This window comes from Martes martes (genome assembly GCF_963455335.1).
Source record: "Martes martes genome assembly, chromosome: 1".
Classification (NCBI taxonomy): Eukaryota; Metazoa; Chordata; class Mammalia; order Carnivora; family Mustelidae; genus Martes; species Martes martes.
The window spans coordinates 5302949-5324616 of NC_137888.1; the positions used below are offsets into that span (position 1 = coordinate 5302949).

General features: G+C 44.0%; 1 protein-coding gene across 2 annotated transcripts in view; it reads left to right on the forward strand.

Moving 5' to 3' along the window:
- Positions 1 to 21668, forward strand: part of DSCAM (DS cell adhesion molecule) — a gene marked incomplete at both ends in the record, with an annotated part of 750628 nt that overhangs the window by 710204 nt on the left and 18756 nt on the right. For both annotated transcript variants that reach the window (XM_080825484.1, XM_080825483.1), the window contains 3 exons: positions 5331 to 5361; positions 12234 to 12349; positions 15871 to 16020. In XM_080825484.1, coding sequence (XP_080681610.1) covers positions 5331 to 5361; positions 12234 to 12349; positions 15871 to 16020 — 297 coding nt within the window. The remainder of the gene's footprint in view (positions 1 to 5330; positions 5362 to 12233; positions 12350 to 15870; positions 16021 to 21668) is intronic.

Here is a 21668-nt window from a genome sequence, read left to right on the forward strand (position 1 = left end):
AAAGATTAACGGGGAAACACAGAGCCAAGGCTGGATATGTAGGAGTAGCAAAGGACTTTAGGAAAGGTGTCACAAAATCTAAATCTCAGATTGAGCTGAGATTTGTGGGGAAAAAAAATGTGACAGGCAACACAAGAGACTGCTTAGCAAGAACAAGATTTGAGATGATGTTCTCATATTAACAGATGGCAGGTAGAAAGAACGACTCAATGTCTGCTTCGCTTTGATATGCACCAAGAGAAGTGCTATTCCCACCATAAAATGTGGAAGAAGAATTATAAAAAAGGAAGAAAAGGACAGAGAGGGAGCAGGAAGGAGGATAGGATAGAAGAGGGGAGAGAGGGAGGGAAAGAAAAGGAGAAAAGGAAGGGAGGACGGAAGGAATGAGAAAAGGAAGGAAGGGAGGAAGGAAGGAACTTTAGAAAATAATCAGAGCCTCTGATTATTTAAATTGACTTATTCTTTCAAAACCTACTATGTTCTAGTCATTATGGGAGCAAAAGAGGGGAAATTGCATAAAATAATAGTTCTTATCTCTTGCTAGTAGGAAGGAAGGCATGTTTACAACAAACTATTACAAGAATTCTAGATGATGAGCAACATGATATGGACACCAGTAACTGCTGTGATGGTGCACTTAAGGAGAAGACTCTTTCCCCGTAGGAATCATGAGGAAGGATATCATGTGGTACTGGTCCCTAGACCCCAAAGGACGACATAATCCCAAAATATTTCTGGATAATCTTTGAACAGTCAAATTAAAGGTGTTGGAAATGAGTGATACTCCATACCCATTTTCAAAAACAATAAATTCTAGAAATTACAGATTGAAATAAGGTAGTCTAGGTTACAGAAAGCATGGTTTGTGAGCAATCAGGAAATTATAGGGAACAGCAGATGCCCAGACAAACTCCACTAGCATTGGGATGGGGCTGACTAATAAGGGAGTGCCAGGTTGAGGTCTGAGCAGGCTGAGCCCATTTTAGAGGTGGCAGAACTCCAAGGGGGAAAGCAAATGTATTAATGGGAAGACTCCAAATTTGAAGAGTTTTTGAAAGGCTGGAACAAAAGAGATAAAATGTAATAGGGATCATTGTAAAATCTGCATAACTTGTAAAAACTCATTTGCAACCCACACAATGAGCACTGCGTCCTCACAGGTGTGTGAGAAAGAGAATATCAAAAAATGACCAGTTTCTGCACTGGGCCTCATTTAATGAAGGACAATAAAAAATCACAGGTCTTTCACAGAAGAGAGTCTCAGGAAGAGAATTACCTAGAAATTATGCCACCTGAGGAGGGACGGAGAAAATTAGAAACTTCAACTTGGAAAGGAGACAGGTGGCTCGCAGCTGTTGGAGATACTCGCATGACTTGTGAATGGCTCCAGGTGTCCTCGTTATGGGATCTCAGCACAAGAGCACAAAGATGCTCAAGGGATCTCAGCACAAGAGCACAAAGATGCGTCCCACAATGAAGCGTGTCCCCAGGAAAACATGGTGTGCCTAGCAGGGACTGGACTGAGCCTGGAGAGGAAGATGACTCAGCCAGTGGAGAGAGGACATGGGAACTGGAAGCCACCATGTCAAGTGGGAAAGGCTGTGCTGGACGTAGTGCAGAAGGGTGTCTGAAGGCCAGAGAACCAAGTCACCAGCTTCACCTGGAGGGGCTTGGGGGGCTTCACAGTGCAAGTCACATCTGAATGTGATGCAGCGACAAAGGAAGCTTTCCAGGAGCCCCATCAAGCGGTCTGAGAGAATGCAAGAGTTAGAACCTTGGGCTGAAGGCTGGACGTGAGGGGCAGCGGGGCTGGAAAGATCATTTGGGACCAGCACGTGAAGGCTCTTGCTCTGTGCTGAGTTCTATCAGCAGGGATGTCCCTTTGAGAATTGCAAAGCGCAAGTGTGACACAGTGAGGGGTGTGTTTCACATCCATCCCCCTTCCTGCAGGCGCATGTCACTCGGAGAACTGACACACTGGAGGTGGGGAGGCTCGGGAGGGGGATGCTGACACGTCGTGAGATTCCAACTGAGCTGAGAGAATAAAGCCCATGTCCCACGGGGACGTGTTGAGGTGACAGATCAACAGACATGATAGCGAGTCAGACCTGAGAGGGGAGGTGGGCGACAGCATCGACCCCTCCCTGGAGTGCTCGGTGTACCAGCTCATTTGAGTATCTGCCCAAGACATGGTGGCGAGAGGCAAACGTTTACTGCAGGGCTGACTTGAAGAGTCTTCCGTGCTCTTGCAATTTCACGATTTCATGACTCTAAATGTTCTTCACATGCCCCAGACTCTCTTCTCACCCCTAAACAAAAGTGTGTCCCAGGGTTTGTCACCTCTTTTCACTGTCCCTACCTGAATATGAAGACCCTGGGCCCCATCTCAGTCCTGACATCTCTTTCGAACTCGATTCCAGTCCTGCCTTGAACAGCCTCCCCTCCTGTCCCACCGCTGACACTAACATGGTCGAGTACCATGGTGGGATTGAAGCCAAGCTCTCCGGCTCCAACCACATTGCTGCTTCCATGTCCTTCCAGACTCCTGTGCTGTGCCTTGTGTGACCCTACACCCAGCCCTGCATATCCTCAATCTCGCCATTTCCCTGGACTCCCTGCAGCCCCTCCGCTGTCCCCTCCACACCCAGCAGGTCCCGATTCTTGCAGACACCATCCATCTGCTCAAGCGTCAGATGCTCCCCACCCCCATCCTCACTGCAGCCAATCCTCCAGCCTCTCACCTTCACCACCAAGTCCCCATCCCCAGCCCCCATTCCGCACACTCTGGATGGATCAGCGTTAGTACACAGCACCCACACTCAACCATCACCACCTCTTCCCTCCTTCCACTCCTCCTCTTGGTCCAGACTATGGCCAGTAACACAAAGTCACACCTCCTCATTTCCTTATGCCTTGACCAACCTCAACTCACAACCACGCTTGGAAACTTCTCTCTCCAGTCAAACTGACTTACTCCTTGCTTCCTGAAGGGGCTCGAATTCCAGGATTTTGTGTCATGGAGCTCTCTTCCCATTGGAGTCTATGCTCCCTGGGTCCCATGGTCCCTTTAGAGTGGGGGCAGTCTTGGATTTTTCCAGATTGATGTTGAGTGTCAACGTTCAGGTTGACCTGAACTAGATGGCTGTGGCCCTAGTTAAGGATAGTGACGGAAAAAAAGTTTGAACCAACAGACATTGGTTATGAATTCCCGCTCACCTGCAGCAGATTTTTGGAATGTATCTGGGTCTCCATTTCCTGGTTTCTGAAGGAGGGCATGGTAATTCCCAGGCAGAGACTGACACATCCAGATTCCTAGTGCATGCTCCGTTTTGACAGCAGCCCACCCTGTGTCCACTCCCAGGAGACATTCACACTCAGTCCCCAGTGCCCCTTGTGCTGTTGAACCCCCATCACTGTGAGTGAAATTCTACTGGTGACATTCGAAGGTGAACTCACAGAAGAAGTATATTTCAAATAATGGCATTTTTTTCAGAATTTCAGATGAAATCAGGAGAAGGACATAGTAACCAGACAGAAAGAGAAAGGGGTTTGTTGCAAGATAAACCTAGGGAAGCATGGACCAAAATGGTTCAGGGTGGCTGCAGCTGTGGACCAGCATAACCACAATGAAGAGTCTTGCTAGTTGTGGATAAAGAGAACTTGCAGTTAAAGCAAGCTGGTGTTTGAGAGCTGCTCCTCACCCACGTGTCGGTGCCGCAATTCCTTAGCACATGGATGTAAAGAAAATCATGGGACAGAAAATGTGCTGACTTCAGGAACAGAAAAAGCATGATGATAATGAGCAAGATGAGGAAACCAGGCCCATTCTGAAGATGCTGGAGACTGACTTACCTTCTAATCACGAGCTGAAGTACAGTGTGTACTCCTTACATTTCCCCCTCTTCTTTAGACTGTTGAGCTAGCCACTGCTTGGCTGTTACATAGAGCTAATTAATCCCACGCTTTTGGCATGATATATATATATTTACTTTGCAAGTGTTAAATCATTCAGGAAGAGAAGAAACTCATATCTGCTTGGTCTTTGCAGAGAAAGACATGAACTAGGAAGTTAAAAGCTGGTTTGCTTTCTTTGCTTCACCATATGGGTGGGGTAGAAGGCAGTGTTTCATTTCCCAGACTGAACCCATCTGTGCACAAAACCAGGGCCCCATTGTGAGGTTACCGGTGGGAGCTGGCCTGGCTGACTTGGACTGAGCTTTGCTTCATGGAGGCACCAGCCCATGGGTGGTTATCCCCCTGACTGCCCACGCCCCCTGACCGCCCCTGCCCCTCACCCCTCAGTAATCCCATGCTTCTCTGACATGATAATGATTGCACTTAAATGTTAGCCCCCAAAGATGAAAGACGAAATGAAAATGCTCCAGCATTTGCATTTCTCCACTAGAGAGCCAGTCACATAGCTGAATCCATTTCCAGAAAGTTCTGCTTATTGAATACTACAGTTAACATCAAGACTTTTTAAAAAGCCATAGGGAAAAAAAAAAAAAAAGCAAGAAGAGGGCTTTTGTATTCTAAGAAAGGAAACATTCATCTTTTGCCAGGACAAAATGTGTAAAAGGAAAAACAAATTATATTTTAAGGGAGATGAGAATTTCAAAGCAATGCCACCAAAAATGTAGAATTTTTTTTCTACATCATTTTTAGATAGAATTTCTTTTGTCAGAGTGGTAACCAAATCTTAGTAAACAATATCCTCGGAGACATAAAACATAGAAAATTTTTTACTTTGGAATTTGAAACAAACATCTACACACAAGATATGCCATTTATGTAATTCTTTAATCAACCTTAAGTTACATCTCTATAATAATGCCTTCTTAAAGTGATCTATAGTGCCATACACTTTTAATTTTTGATTTTTTGATAACAAAAAGAGTAGAACGTGTACTACATAAATAAACTAGTTTGAAAATGTTAATTTTCTGACTACTGAAATTAAATTGGGTTTTCAAAAATTGGCAAATAAATGCACTGTAAAGAGACTTTAGCAGGTGTCTGAGAATTTTTATGGTCCTGAAGTATTATACTTTTTTTGAAATATATATTTATGTATATGTATATATATGTATATATTTTAAAAATATATATTTCAAGTGTATATATATATATCTCAAAAATATTAAATATATTCTCTCAGGGAGAAGAAATCAGGAATCCACTAATCTTTTGGTTCTTAGTAGTGATATATGGATTTACAGGTACATTTTAAAATGGCTATTATCATCTGACTGTAAAATATTTGTCATAAATGCCTAAGTGAATGTTAATGAGTTGTTTATCATATACTAATATTAACTTTCTTTCCCCAGATGCAAAGAGTTTAGCTGAAATGCTCATGAGGTAAGAACAAAACCTACCATCTCAGATATCATGTTTAAAAGAATAATGTCCAACTTGTTTTAACGGTTTTTTAAATAATTGTCTGAAATTGATAGCACTTTTTATTTTTGACATATAAAGTCTATTCTATGTACCAAATATCCATATTAGGCCTAATAGGATACACAGATACCAAATGATATACTTTTCCACATGCCATTGGTAGTTTTCTTATTGACCAGACTCACCCAGTGGAATGTTTCCCATTAAGCTGGAATAAAAGACACATTATAAGGAAGTAGCTTTGTTTTTGTTTCCACCTTTGAGGTTGAGCCTTCTTCAAATCAAATGAAAAGAAAACCAAAAATGGCTTTGGATATTATATACAACTAATGGATCATTAAACACTACACCAAAAACTAACAGTATACTATGTTAGTTAATTGAATTTAAGTTTTTTAAAAAAAGGAAATGCATTGAGCATTGCACTCTTTTAAGGAGATGGGATGATCAAGAAAGATCCTCTTTGCCCTCAGCTCCCATGTCACCGTGAGCACCCCTGCACTAGAGCACTCACCCACTTCTGCTGCAAGTATCTATTCACTGTCTGGTCTTGAAGGTCATAGCCTGATGCATCGTCCATATGCACTATAGCTGATGAATGAATAGCAGTAGTTGAATAAGTAAGTGAATTTTTACAGCTGTAGAAAACACCCCAGTATTTGCATTTGAGGCCTTTCTTATATTGTAATGATTAAACCAAAAATGAAAAAGGGTAATCAGAGTCTGGAAATCAGTTAAGAAAAATGTCAGGGACCCTAATGGTGCTGCCATTTTAGGATGTTCACTATAGGAGAAAAAGAGGATGGGTTATGGGGTCTCTCCTACTTCCCATCCCACCACAGTTGGATTTAACATCTTTCCACATTTTTGCATATAAAATTGACACTTTTTTAAATTATTATTCACATTGAGCCTCCAGCTCAAATATCACCAGTATCTTTGAAGACCTAAGGCAGAGGTCAACTGCCATTGACCCATAGGTTACATTTTCCAAAGACATCTTTTTGGTCATACTGTGGTTTTTTTGTTTTGTTTTGCTTTGTTTTAAAGATTTTATTTACTTATTTGAGAGAGGTAGTGAGAGAGAGAGAACGTGAGAGGGGAAAGGGTCAGAGGGAGAAGCAGACTCCCTGCCAAGCAGGGAGCCCGATGCAGAACTTGATCCCGGGACTCCAGGATCATGACCTAAGCTGAAGGCAGTTGCTTAACCAACTGAGCCACCCAAGCACCCTGGTCATGCTGTGTTTTAAAACTATGTGCATTGTATATGGATATGGAGGACTCAGGAAATATTTGGAGTGAACAATTAAATAAATATAAGTGTCATTTGCGAAGGTTAGGGATTAGGAAGATAGATGCAGGGTAGAGACTTTTTTTTTTTTTTTTTTTTTTGGTAGGACAGGAAAAGGGGAATGTTGATGGGAAAGAAAAGGCTCGTACAGGTCATGTTGAATTTGGGATGCTTCCCAAGTGTCCTGTGAAAGTGTCAGATAGCTGGTGGCAGGAATCTAGACCTCAGAGGAGAACTCAGAAATGCAAATGGCCTGTAATATGTATCTTTCATAATGGGTCTTTGACCCATCCTTCTAGATCAAATTTGCATGAGGAGAATATGAAAATCTATATAAAATGCCTTGAGTTGCTCTAATGCAAGTCTGTACTTGTTTGCTAAGCAAGTATTGGGACATTTTTTGTGGTCACATGGAAGGCATGCAGACACGCATGCACCTGTGCAGAGCAAATCTGACAAAACATCTGAAAAACGAACAAACAAAAAAAGCCAGTCATTCAATTTATAGTAGCTTATTTATCAAATAAAATAAACTTTCTAATGTAGACTTAAAAATATGAATTCATTGATGACATTTAGAAATCAAGAGATTTCTTTTCTCTTTCTTTTCTTTTCTAATTATGTTCAATTAGCTAACATATTAGAAACACATTAGTTTCTGATGTAGTGTTCGGTGACTCATTAATTATGTATAACACCCAGTGCTCATCACATCGCTTGCCCTCCTAAGAGATTTCATATAAAATTATGGTTTTCTGACTTCTGTTGAAAATATTCTGGCCATACTAGGCACGGTGTAGAGATAAAGGCTGTCTGGAGGTCCATCAAGTGATGCCTGTAGACTGGGCATGACTTCTGCTCTGTGTAACAGGTCACCATCCCTGTCTCTACCCCAGTCCACTTCACTGGTTTGTACTACAGCCTACATCCTGCAGCCCTCCCAGAGACCTTCCAGCCACTTCCTTCTACCACTCTTCAACCAGAGATCATGTCTCTGCCCAAAGCCCATGACACTGGAATCTGTGTTTTCGGACATGTTCAACATCTGTTTGGTTAGGATGAGTTGGTATTAGCTTCTCTGATGTCCTAGAATACATACCTCCCCCTTCCTATTAGACCCAAGGAAGACATCAAAAAGCATCTTCTTCGTTAACAGGTCAATCACTGTGGTTGAAAGACCACCTGCTGAGCAAAACAGGAATTAATAGTGGTATTTGAGGTTAACAGTTGCCAACATGAAATTAGGACCATTCAAGCTAATAATTACTTCCACTTAAGGTAGTTGAGGTGGTTTTCCCCCAGAAGGTACAGTGATTGAAAAGGGAGAGAATCTCCAAGCTTCTCAAATAGGTGGATTTTTATGGGATTAATTTAGAAGTAAACACAATGCTTTCCATCATGAAGGGTCTGTTCAATCTGAGTTTGGCAAGTTGGTGGGGCCAAGCATCAAAAGACCCTGTCACCTGCCTGGAGATCAGAGGGCCAACCATATTTTGAATGCGGTCCAGAAAATCGAGGCAAGTCACATCTCTTGGTGTAGAGAAGGCTACAGAACTGCTGTCTCTCATCATCGCTGCTGCTTGCGTGGGAAATGGAGAACTTGGCAGGCTGGTGCAGGAGAACATAGAGCCGCAAGCCTGCGTTGTAGACTTCATGTTGCCACGTGCTGGTTCTGTGATCTTGGGCCAGTCGTTTTCCCCTGTATGCTCTACTTTCCACATCTAAAGCTAACAATTTACAATTGTCCCTAGCTTTTCCATTCTGGGATCTTGGTGAAGATAACATATTTTCCAACCATGTTCCACAAAAAGTGTATCTGCATACTTTAGTGGGATTAGCTGTCCGAGGGCCAGGAAGGCAGATGCTACTGTGGGACAAACACAGATGAGCTGGTGCCAGGGTATCCCCCACACAGTGTCATCCCCCGTCTCCCGTCACGGGGCCTCGTGCTTCTGCATACGCCTCTTTTCACCCAAGCAAATCACGCCCCACAGAGAAAGAAGAGAGACTTTACCCACCAGGCCTAAGATAAAAAGGATTTTCTTTCTTTTATGTTGATGTGAACGTAATTTAAAGCAAAATACCAGCCTTCTAAGAGGTAAGACTAGGCTGCTCTGAGGCATTAGCCAATACGTGGTTAACATCCGAAGACCAGTATTATTCAGAGTTGAAAGTGGAAAAGCGTGAAGAAGGGTTCAAACTGTGAATGTAAATGAGTTTAGCCTTTTTGATGTTCCTATTTTAAGACACAGAGTTAAAAAAATAAAAAACACTGAACTATTATAATGAGTTCCTGATAGCCCTACAGTTAGTTATTCTAAACTTATGGAATGTTTCATATCATAATATCATATTTGGGAAGGTGGGTGATGTGCAGACTTTTTCATTGCTTTTTTTTTCCTCACAAAGCTTAAGGAAATATTAAGACCTTAAAGAGTTTTAACAACCGCAAGTAATTTATTGGCTAAGCTGGGAAATACCGTATTCGGTGAACGAGGGTCAGCTCTCTGTCATTTTAATCAGACAACCAGACGGCAAATGGATAGTGGAAGATTATATTTCAATAATAACTAACGTACTTGGCATGATCCCATATCACAAAAAGATGCGATTTTGTTCCTACAGTGGAAACATCCAGAATCTTTTCACAAATGAGTTTTCCTCAAATAGGTTTTCTTTTCTTTTCTTTTCTTTTTTTTTTTTTTTTTTTTTTTTTTTGGTGGGGGAGCAGTTTTGCTGCTGTTTTAATGACCAATTATTATAATTTTAGAGAATCAGCCTTCCTAGAACCATAGATTATAGACTATGGCAGCCACATTAGGAAAGCTGAGACCTAATAACCCTTTAAATGAGAAGAATATTACTGCCTCTGGGACTTGCCACTCACTCCCACTGTACCCCCCAAACAACAGGGTTTATTCAACAAGCTTCAACAAACATTTATTGAGCACCTACTCCGACCACACACTGCTCTAAGTCACAGGGATATACAGGGGCAGAATGGAAGGGGCTACCCCTTGAAGAGCTCCTATCCCAGTGGAAGAAATGGATCACAACCAAGATAAGTCAATTAAACACATGCTCAAGAGCTTTCAGTGCTGAGAAAAAACGCAACAGAGGGCTGGGAGGGGAAGCATCAGCAGTGCCCAGAGCTGGGCCAGCCTGGCTCCATTGAGGAGACAGCACCTGCATCAAGCCCTGAAACCAGGGAGGGAGCCCCATGGCCACTTCCTCAAAGCAAGGGGGACCACAGTGCGAAGGGAGAGAGGAAGAGTTAGCTCCTGAAGCTCAAGGTTTGCTGGGCCAAGTTCATGCCTTTTGCTACAGGACTTGACAGCATGCATTCCTTCAAGGAGGAGGAGAAATTTACTTCCAGCTTTGATTGTCTTTGTCTATGAAGTTCAACCATATTCTAAGTCCTCGTACCCACCACAGTGGGACACAGTGGCTATTTAGCATGCTTCCCGTGTCAGCCTGACAGTGGTCCCCTTATTGTTAAGTACAGTCTGTGCTTGGGTTCATAGTGTTTAATAGAGCAGCCGTGATCTGCCTCATAACTATTCATGATGAGCAGAAGGAACTAGCTCACATTTCTATTTTTGGTGCAAGGACAAGCTCAAGTCCCTAGTGGAGTTTCTAAACAGACCTTTCAGATACTCACAGAGGAGCAGTTCCCCATCTGTTTTTGTGGAAATAGAACTTGTCTAAACGGCGGCCCCCAAGTCACCAAAATGTTCTTCACTTCACACAAGTATTAGAATCTATGCTGTAAAACACACACACACACACGCACACAGAGTGAAAGTGCAGTTAAGTAAATAATTTCAAAAAGCATATAGACCATGTGAGAAATTCAGGCCAAACGTTCAAATTGGGCTCTGCATAATTAGCATGCGCTAGCTACATAACCCAGTTACTCCTTTGCAGAGCAAGAAATCTGGTTCAAGATCAAGTCCTAAGAAGGAATGATGCACCTTTCGGAAGATGTCGTTTCTGTAGGTTCTTTTGTTTATACTCAAATGAGGGAAGGGCTATTACAAAATATTCAGAATATCACCCCAGTCTTCAACATGCAAATGTCTACAGGGGTTCTTGTGTGAACTTGACCTTCAAATTATTAACATTCCTTCAGCTACAGGGTTCAGAGGTAGGTGAGTCGTCATCAACAAGAAAGGATCCAGGACTCCTGGTGAATGCTTAGTTGAGAAGAAAAACACTTCAGAAGTAGCATGGATACCCTCTTATTGTTTTCTACTAAAAGTAACTAACACAGAGGTAAATCATCGAGTGAAGTAGAAATCTTTCTCAAAGTCGATTTTGGCTGGATTTATGGATGCCATAGTTTATCACATCGATGAATTATTTTGAATGATCGTTAGTCCTTAGAAGTTGTTTGAATATACAGGTGACCCTTGGATGATGCAGGCATTATGGGTGCTGACCCCCGCATACAGGTGAAAATCCACACATAACTCTCGATTTCCCCAAAACTTCACTGCTAGTAGCCTACTGTTGACCAGAAGCCTGACCCATAATATAAACACTCAGTTAAAACATTTTGCGTACTCTGTGTATTATCTACTGTATTCTTACAATAAAATAAGCTATAGAAAAAATGTTATTAGGAAAACCATAAGGAAGAGAAAATATTACAGTACCAGGCTGTGTTTTTGGAGAAAAATCCACGCGGGCCCCTCCAGTTCAAACCTGTGTTTTTCAGGGGTCAACTATACATTATTTTGAAATCTTCTCAATCCTTACAACTCTGTAAAAACTGCACAATCCCTCCCGTGACGCAGATTTCTAATTAAAGCCTTTATTGACTTTTTGTGTGTTTTTGTGAAACATGCAGATTATTATTTTTTTTTCTGTAGGCTTTGACTGAATTTGATTATCCCATGTCATTTTACCACCTATTTTCATTTACTTCTAGAAGACAGCTCACTCTGAGAGTAATTTTCTGGTACACAAATTCTTACAGTAGTTGAATTCTAAAATGTGATACGAGTTAGGATAAACTAGTGTCAGGGAAGTTAACATGGTTTAAGATTTGTCACTGGAACAAAAATAAAATGACACCAGATGTAAATACAAATCCATTAGTAGAAACCCCACCCAACGAGCAGCCAGCACACACGCTTTCTCCCTTGCCGCCACCGGATCATCTCATGTCTGACAAATGGAAGTGTTGCTGGTTTAAAAACCACCTTTTTTTCTTGTTTGTTTTACTTACCGTTACATGAGAAAGGGGAAATTCCAAAAGTTCTATCAAAATGGAACCAATTTCTATTGACAGTTTTCATTCTTTGAATCTCGCAACTGACTGTTGAAGGTTCATATTATAAATATCATTTGAAAGAAGGAAAAATATTTTTTTCCTTCTCCTTTCCCCCTTTTCCTTCCTTGCTTTTTTCCCCCTCCCCTTCCCACAAGGTATTCAAATAATTGGATGCTAAACCCAGTTGATATATAAGCACCTGCCGACATCATGTAAGCCTGAACTGCGTTTGTTCATAAATCCCCTCTATTTTATCCCCAGTAAGAATACCCGGACCTCGGACACCTTGAGCAAGCAACAGCAGACCTTGAGGATGCACATTGACATACCCAGGGCTCAGCTTTTGATTGAAGAGAGAGACACCATGGAGACCATCGGTAAGGGGTCTTGTTCCTGGCTTTACACAATGTGTCTGCTACAGCCGTGCCCTCTCAGCCCAAACCCCAGTAGTTATGGTAGTTATGGGAACATCTTGAGAGCTACATGAGCAAAGGTAGAAGGGAGATGATTGTTATTGAGGATAATAATAAATACCAGCAAATATGGAGGGGAAATTAACTCACACGTAGCTCAGAGGTCACCTGAAACAGGAGTTCCCCAACCTTGATCCGTGTTGGGTCTTTTCTGGAGACACTATTGGTGATCCTCCAAAGAACAAACACCTGTAATCAAATAAACCTAGAAGGACCACACACTAAAGCCCCTCTCTGGAAATCCACTCAGTGCCTTCTTCAGCTCCAATAAGGCCTTCATTGAAGAAAACATTTAAACTCTACTTAGCATTTAACATACAAGTGTCTTTGCACGGGCCACCTCTTCACCATCCCTCAGCACCCTACATACGCCCTGGAATGGGTTCCTTGGCAGTGCTTTGGGAAACACCCAGATCCGTGTTTCACTTGGAGGCCTTCCATGTCTGGTTCTCCCAGAACCCCACTATCCTGACTCCTTCCAGCCCTCCCCATTCAAAATCTGCCATTCCACATTGCCTTCTGCCACAGATGTATTCATTCCAGAATCAGAGATTTTATATTCCCATTGCAATAATGATCAGAAGAACAGCTAACATTTACTGAGGGCTCTCTAATGTCATCTATTTTATAAGCACTTTATGTGCATCATTTCATTTAACCCACCCAATCAATGTAGGAAAAAGATACTACTTTATAACTGGGGCATTGAGAGATTACGCAGAACCAGGGCAGGACACCCACCCAGCCACCAGCTTAGCCTCCTGTGACTGTCACCACCTGCTTCTGTATCAATAAGCTACTTCCCTCGGGGCGCCTGGGTGGCTCAGTGGGTTAAGCTGCTGCCTTCGGCTCGGGTCATGATCTCGGGGTCCTGGGATCGAGTCCCGCGTCGGGCTCTCTGCTCAGCGGGGAGCCTGCTTCCCTCTCTCCCTCTCTCTCTGCCTGCCTCTCTGTCTACTGTGATCTCTCTCTGTCAAATAAATACATAAAATCTTAAAAAAAAAAAAAATAAGCTACTTCCCAGAAGCACTCACCTTAGAAATATCACTCAGCTTTCCAGTATCCATGGAAACAGACTCTGAGACAGGTTGCCCAATCTGGCCCTTTTGAAACTTCACTCTGTGTTTTTTTTGGAAGGTGTTTGCTGGCACTTGGTCCCAGGGCAACCCTATCCTGTGGTTTGGCTAAAACGACCCCACTCCTGGCACCTATGCTAGAAGCCTCCTGCCAGGAAAACAGTAGTAAATGGCCAGATTGGCAGAACGTCTCCATCGCTCCTTGCCCCTTCCTGCATGATTATGTTTTAATAGAACAGCAGAGACATCTCGGCTTAAAGGTTTCTAAATCCTAAGGCCTGAACTGCTCTTGCTGGCTTTAAGTTTGGCCCAGGCATAAGAGCACTTGAAGAAGGTTGGTCAAGCCCTGTATGGCCGTCAATCAACCAAATTCAGTTGAATGCTACCGTGTTGTCTGAGTGCTCACTACTCATCCTAAATGTACAAGATTTTATTCGCCAGCTCACGTCAAGACAAAGCACTGTGCTTTGCTCCTGACCATCTTTATCTTTCAGGAGTACAGCTGGAATCTCTCTTATTGAACTCAATAGTTTGGGCATGAAAACCAAAATTTCCTTCGAAACATCAGTTCAGAAATCAAAATATAATTCCTTTGACCTTATGATATAGTTACAACTTTCGGTAAAGGTTCCTCATCAGACTTGTTAACCTTGTCCCCACGGTGGTTAAAATAGGTAGTCATTGCTAGCCTAACACCAGAGAAAGGTCTGCCCATCGTGCTGCCCATAGTCACTGCCCTTCACCTGAAATGTGTCCTATTATTTACAGGATCATTGATCACCAAGAATCATTGACCTCCCGGTGATGCTTGACAGTTGGTCGATGGCATTTTCTAATTATTGGGAAGTAGAAATGTGATGCTTTAAAACACTCTGGCCTCTGACTACAAGAATCCAATAGGAGAACGCCATTAATTTCTAGCCAGAAGGAAAGGTTAGCCTCACACACTGACAGACACCTGAAGTTTCCCATTAAGAGTTTGTACCCTAGTGCCACAGATAATCAGGAGTGCTCTCTGCAGGGCTACGTATCAGAAACCAGAACACATCTGTATTATTAGTGAAAAACAAATGTAGATGTTGGGCTTCTGCTGTCAGATCCAATTGTCAGAACCCGTTTCTGGAGAAAGCCTGCCCAGTGTGGGGACCAGGGGAAGGCTGCGGCGTGACCCCCTGCACCAAGCCGTGGCTCCTACTGCAGTGGGAGCCCACGCCGCATCCCACGCTGGGATGCCAGCAGACACCTTGGCAGTCTCTCCTCTGTCTTCCTGCCAAAAAATTTTATTCTAACTTCAAGAGGCTTTCCTCTCCTGCCAGAGCCTGAGTAATTGGATTTTGTAAGGTTCATTCTGTTCAGGGCCTTTTTTGGGCACAGAAGTCTAACTGTGTTGTTTATGACTTTCACATCACCATTCCTGTGTCAAGGCACGCCACAGCATGGTCCCAGCTGACTGATAAACTCATATGAACAACATCCTGGGCTATGGTGCTTGAAAATGTATGAATATATCCACATATCCTAACGGAAGCTTCCCTTGGAGTAAAAGAGCTCTTAAGGAAGTGTGGAAAGTATCGCAACAAAGTAATGAAAATCTTGAGACAACCAAATAATGACACACAGCTCAACCAACTGCTTCCTTTCCATGCACTAAAATGCTCCCAATCCATCTGAACCGTCTCCTGCTTCCCTAACCTTAGGAAGCCAACTGGGCTTGGAAATCTGACAAGTGAGTCATTCCGAGAAGTTAATTAAAGGACGTTCCAGAGTAATTAAAGCTCAGAAGAGGTGGGAAGGAGGGGAACGTGCCTCAGACTCTCTCAAACAGAGGAATCAATAAACTCGGAAGAAGAGCCCTTCTCTTCCCCTCCACTCCCCCAACCCCAAACCCTGGCCGGCGTGAGAGCCCCTTGAGTGTAGACAGCTGTGGTGGGGTTCTTCTAAGCCTGGAAACAGAGCTGACTTGCAACGGAGCCCCATCACGGGGTGGTGCCCGCTTCTCTGCTGACAGCTCCATCTGAGGCTTTGCCAAACACAGAATTCCCGAACTCTGTTAAACAGTCAGCAGCAGCAAGAAGCCTCCCCAAATCAGTGTTCGCTTCGTGAGAAGGCCCTCTCCGGCGCCTCTCTCACGTCCACACTCAGAAAGCCAACCCCTACAGATAACCTCTTTTCAGCATTCTGCAGCGGTTCTAATGCAGCGCTTGCATTTTGACTTGTTTTTGCTGTTTTAGCCGAGGTCATAACTGTTGTTGTAATGAGCGATAACGCAAGGGCCTGGGGAGGGACGGCGAGGGAGACGTGGAAAGGGGGTAAACGTGTCTGGCTTCCTGTGTCCCTGCCATTCTGCAGACGATCGCTCCACGGTCCTGTTAACGGATGCTGACTTTGGGGAGGCAGCGAAGCAGAAGTCCCTGACGGTGACGCACACGGTACACTACCAGTCAGTGTCGCAAGCCACCGGGCCCCTGGTGGATGTTTCGGACGCACGGCCAGGAACGAGTAAGTGGTCAGGCGGCGCAGACCGTGTGTGTGTTTGCTGGCAATGCTGACAAGACATTGATGCTCTGTCCCCGTCAGACGGAGGTGGGGCTCACTGGCCCCGTGTCTCAGAAATAAATACATATGATAGCAGCTTTCACTGGGACAGTGAGTTTTTACTGTCCGGTCTGAGCTGGTATCCAAATTGTGTCAGTTGAACCCAATAACCCTTGGTAGTGATTTACTATGAAAGTGCTAGAAATTCCAGGTCGAGGTAATTTTTTTTTTTTAAATTTGGATGACACTAGAAAACAGGAAGGTAATTAACATTAGAGAGTATGTACTCTGTGCCAGGATTAGGATTAAAAGGCTATGTCCTGTACGTTATCTGTAAAGCAACCCTGCAAGGTACCTACTTATAACGGGTATGAATAGATATGATAGCCTCTATTTTACAGGTAAAAAAAAAAAAAGGGATCCTCAGAGAAGTTAGGTCAACAAGCCCAAAGTTGTATACACAATGCAGAGTGAAGCCAAGATTGAGCTGTGGGTCTGTCCTTGGACCTTATGCTTTCCTCCTGCACATGCTTTTTGAGAAAAATTGTAGTCTTGCCTAATCCAGGGATTATGTTTGACTTAGTTATTAATATCTGCATCCATAATATATGGGAATTAATTACTGCCATGAAATTAAATCTCTTAATATGTATCTAGAGCTTCTTAATTAGACATTCTTACTCCTTCATAATTGAAATTGTTTCTAAATCTCTTTAAAGACTGAGAAATTGATGTCCCGATTATTATCTTTTTGAAAGCTTTGATGTCTAGCTTTTAAATCTCTAATCGCTCTGCAAAAAGTTACATTCTCAGACTGTTATAATTAGAAAAATAAATATTACGATGTTAAAAACCGCTTTTCATAAATTCCAACTCGAAAGGCATTTGTGAAATGCATCAAGCATCATGAAGGAAACCGGTTGGTTCCTAATAACATTGTAATTTGAAAGTGGCTTGAAATGTTACTGAAATTCATTTGAAAAATTGTCCTCAAGAACATGCTAAAGATATCTTTTACTTCCTCTTTTGTCTAACCTCACCCCCTTCTTTCCCTAATGACATTCGCACACACTGAAGACCGGAACAGGCCATGAGGGAGGGTTAACTGTGCAAGGGAGTAGGAGCGAGAGCCTTGCCCTTAAGAACTGCTTCATGGTCCTTGGCATTCTCTCCAGCTACTGGCTTCCCCATCATCACTTGCCTGGTCCAGGGTCTAGACACTTCAGGAGGCTGCCCTGATGGGTTTCTGAGCCACTGATTACTGTGCAGTGGGGGAAAGACTACAGACCCCGGGGACTAAAATGGATGAATTCATGACCTCAGAGGTTCATGGCCAGGCAGCATGGAAGCTGATGGAGACATTAGCAGGAAAATAGGAAAGAGGCAGAGGAAATAGGACAGGTGCCCAGGTAGTGGTTTCCAGACTCTTAAATGCATCAGGATGACCCAGGATGTCTGTTCAAAACCCCATTCCAGGGTTCCATCCCCAGAGGTTCTGACCCATTTGGCCCAGGAGTCCACAATGTAAAGGACATTCTGGGAGATTCTGATGCTGATTGTCCAGAGTCCTCTCAGAGAAATACTTCCCCAAGTGTTAGACCTGTGTGTGTCCCTGGCCTTTAATGCCATGGGACAGGACCTCTCAAGCTTGCCACACTCACAGCACTCGACTTCTTTCTGCCGGGAAAAATGAGCAAGCGTCCCCACCTCCCCTTCAATGTTGGACTGGCAGAGCTAACAGAGGCCAGCCGTGATAGAGGAGAGGGAACTTTCACCAAAGCACTGGGGACCTCCCAGCTGCATGATCACACCCCCACCTGACTAATGGACATATTGACTCGAGGACATTTAAAATATCAGCAGAGATGTGAATGTCGGTGCTAAGCAGAAACTAGAACCAGCAAGAGGCAAGTGGAAGGCTGGAGGCACACGGGCAGCATGTCCGCGTCTCTCATACCTGTAACCCCAGAAGCACAGCTGGGGAGCTGCAAGGATGTGCACATTCAGACCCAAAAATATTGACTAAGGTTTTACTTGACATATGGCCCAGTGATGGGGACACGTCGTGAGACCCAAAGAGACATTCACTTCATCTTAGCGCAGGAGTCAGACGCACACAAAGAACACCATCATTTCTCATTTACCTGAGAGAACTAGGGAAAAACAGGATATGATGAAGAAACAGTGAGATAGTGAGTTGGGGGGGGTGTGGGGGAGGAGGGGAGGGGCGACTCTGAGCACGAATCTGGGGAGCCCGCCATTGAGGAGAAGGGAAAATCTCCTAAGGCCTGTTGGGGCAGAGGCGTCCAGGAATGCAGTGAGCCACAGGGGAGGGGGGAGGGGAGGAACCAGAGAGAGAGCTGGCCTGGTCTCCAGGCCTCCTGGGCCAGCCTCGGGAGTTTGCGTGTCATACTGGGAGGCTCTGCACAGGGCTCAGCCTGATGATCCCATCACCTTGAAGCAACCACAGCTTCCAGAGCGCTGCTTCCTTCCTTTGGGGTGAACTTCATCCCGCGGTGTTTACAAACACTAGGCAGAGCTCCTCAAACGCATGCCTCAGTCCCTAGTCCAAACCAACCAACCAATCAACAAACAAACCTCAGAGCTACTCCTTTAATAACGTCTGCACAACATTCTCTATCAATAAAAAATCTTCGGGATGGGTTTTTCCTTAAATATTCCTCCCAGAACCACATGAGGAGGGACTAAGAAATACCATTTTTCATTTAGAAGTGGAAACAGTGGGGGGTCGCCCCCCACCCCCGCAGGTGACCCCCAGCCCTCCGCTTGCGCCCTGTGCCCCCGAGTCTGTCATGGTGCCCATGTGCTGCCGCCTGTGCTCTCGGTCCCGTGCGGCTGGTTCTTCACACCGCAGCTGGGCACATGTGCAGAGAAGGATCTCGAGTCTGCTTCCTCAGCGGCAGGCAGCATTATTACTCTGTTCTAATGATGCTAGGACAGCGTCGTCAAGGTCAGGGCTCTCTAGTTTAAAGAAGAGCATCTACAATACGTTGTTTGCACACTATCATGACTTCATCATAGAAGCTATGTTTCTAGGCATTTTTTTTTTTCAGTTTTCCCAACTTGCAACAAGGATTCATTATGAGGTTGGGAGAAATCCCAACAATGGGCTATTTAACTCTTCAACCAGAGGAAACAGAGACCCTGGCTATGTCTGCAGCTCTTTGTGTCCCTGTCTGTCCCTGTGGGTTAGGGTACAGGACAAAGAGGAGCGTCTGTTGGTGTCTGTGTCTGTGTCCCCCACCCCCAGCTCCAGCTGCAGGGTCTGACACACAGTAGGCACGCAGTAAACATACTTAATTATCAGTCCACTGTCAAGTTCTGAAATCAGAGTAAAAGGGATGGAAAAGAAAGGATGTTTAACCTTTTAGACAGTATGCAGGCAGTCCACCTGGCCTCTCTGTTCTCCATTTCGTAAGACATCTGATAGGCTGGAGGTCTGGAGCCAGCCAATTGCAGGCTGCAGGTATGTACACAGGGTCTCCCAGCACAGTCCATGGAGACAACCAATGAGATCATCACAGGAGAACTTGAATCAACTTTCTTGGGCATAAACAAATTGTGCAAGGGTGAAGTGAAACATGTTAGACTTGACCTGGGTTTTGAGGTCATATTTACATGGAAGTCATCCCTTTGACACCACCCACCCATCTGGACCAAGAGCAGGTACAAGCACCCTTGATGCAAAGAGGGCTAGATTGGGAATGACTAGGAAGCACGCCTGTCCTTAACAGCCCTACCCTTCAGCTGAAGCATGGGAACTCTGCAGCATCTGGTCTTGATTTTTTTAAAGATTTTATTTATTTATTAGAGAGAAAGAGAAAGATCATGAGCAGGGGGAGCAGGAGAGGGAGAAGCAGTCTCCCCACTGAACCCCAGGGGGTCTGGGAGCTTTGATCCCAGGACTCTGGGATCATGACATGAGACAAAGGCTGACACTTCACCCATGAGCCGCCCAGGTGCCCCTTGTCCTGATTTTTTAATGAGTGTATTTTTTCTGCCAAACCCTCTCTAAACTGAGTTTCTAGCCTTCCTGATCAATGCACCAAATCTCCCCCCACCCTCTTCCCAATAAGCAGGATGCGCTCCAACCCTTTCGAAGTGTTTGTCACTCAGGAATCAGGCCAGGCCCCGAGATCTATTGAGCTCCCCCTTCCATGTGTCGCAACAGCCCTATGGGTGGGTGAGGTGATAAGTCCGCTCTCCAAGATGAGGAAAGTGGGCACATCTGAGAAGCTCACCGCCAGCAAGTAGTGAAACTGGGTCAAAGGCAGGCAACCTAACTCAGCCGCTCTTTGTTGCTGCTCCGTGGGGTGGGTGCTTCTTAGAGGACATCTGGGGACTGAGAAGATTTGCATATAGAAGTAAGGAGAGGTCCCGGCGTGCATCGACTCTTTTTTCACTGAGTCTCTGAAAACCAAGGCACACTCTATCACCCAGAACTGTACTCAACACCATACTACGGGAAAATACCTGATATAGGCCAGGAAATCCCGTATGTAATGAACCTTTGGTAAATATTTGTTCCTTATGTGATGGGAATGCTCAGGCCCCACCACGTCATCACCACGTGCAGCGGAGGCCACAGCCCCTACAAGATAGGACAGCAAATGCCAGAGAATAAAAGCAGATTAATACCCAGATCACAGTACACATGACATGTTTTATAACCCTATTAGCCACAAAATCCTCTCTTATCCCAAATTCAGGATGATTAAAATAATTTGATTCAGTGGGCAGAAAAGCTTACTGTAGGTTTAGACCCAGTCTTGAAGGCCAAGAGTTATTGGTATCACTTATCTTCTAATTTGTTGGCTGTTTAACAAACATGATGGCTCATCACTAAGGTGCATTTGTATCAGAATGATAGGGAGCCAAATAAAATGCTTTCCATGCAGGGGCAGTAAATGTCAACATTTCCTTAGTAGATTACCTGGTAGGGCCTACAAAGGAGGTTACCAAGTAGATGCCAAGTCAGATTTTTACTTTAGCTGCTATCTTAGGAGCTACCATACCAAAGAGTTCAGCTCAGGTACAAAACAGCTCCCAAAACCTGATTATTAAAAAAAAAAAAAAAAAAAAAAAAAAAGTGTGTCAACCACCCCAATATTCTACCTACTGAGATAATTTTGCCTCTAGGATGGTTGCTTAGAGCAGAACAGAATTGCAGCCTGTGGTTTAGGGAAAGTAATATCATGACCTATATTTCCAGCGTTATCAGGCCACTGATAAAACTGTCCTCATCTAGAAAAAAAAGGATAATGAACAAAATTAACTTGAAAAGAGTTCCGGCTTTGAATAGAGGTTGGCATGTACAACGTGACCATGGAATTTTCCACACAGGGTGATCTCAGTGAGAAAGGGGCTACGGTCCTGCCCCACTAGGGGTGGGCAGGTCAGTGGGAGGAAACACAGGAGGGAGTTTGGGGGTTTAAGAAAATAGCGTCCTTGAAGTGGGAAGATCAAACAGATTCCCACCCACCCCACCACCCAAACATCCGTGCCAGGAGTAAATCTGATCCATGGCTGTAGTTGCAAGAAACGTAAAGAATAAAAATGAGAACCTTCAAAAAAATTTAAAAAAAAAATGA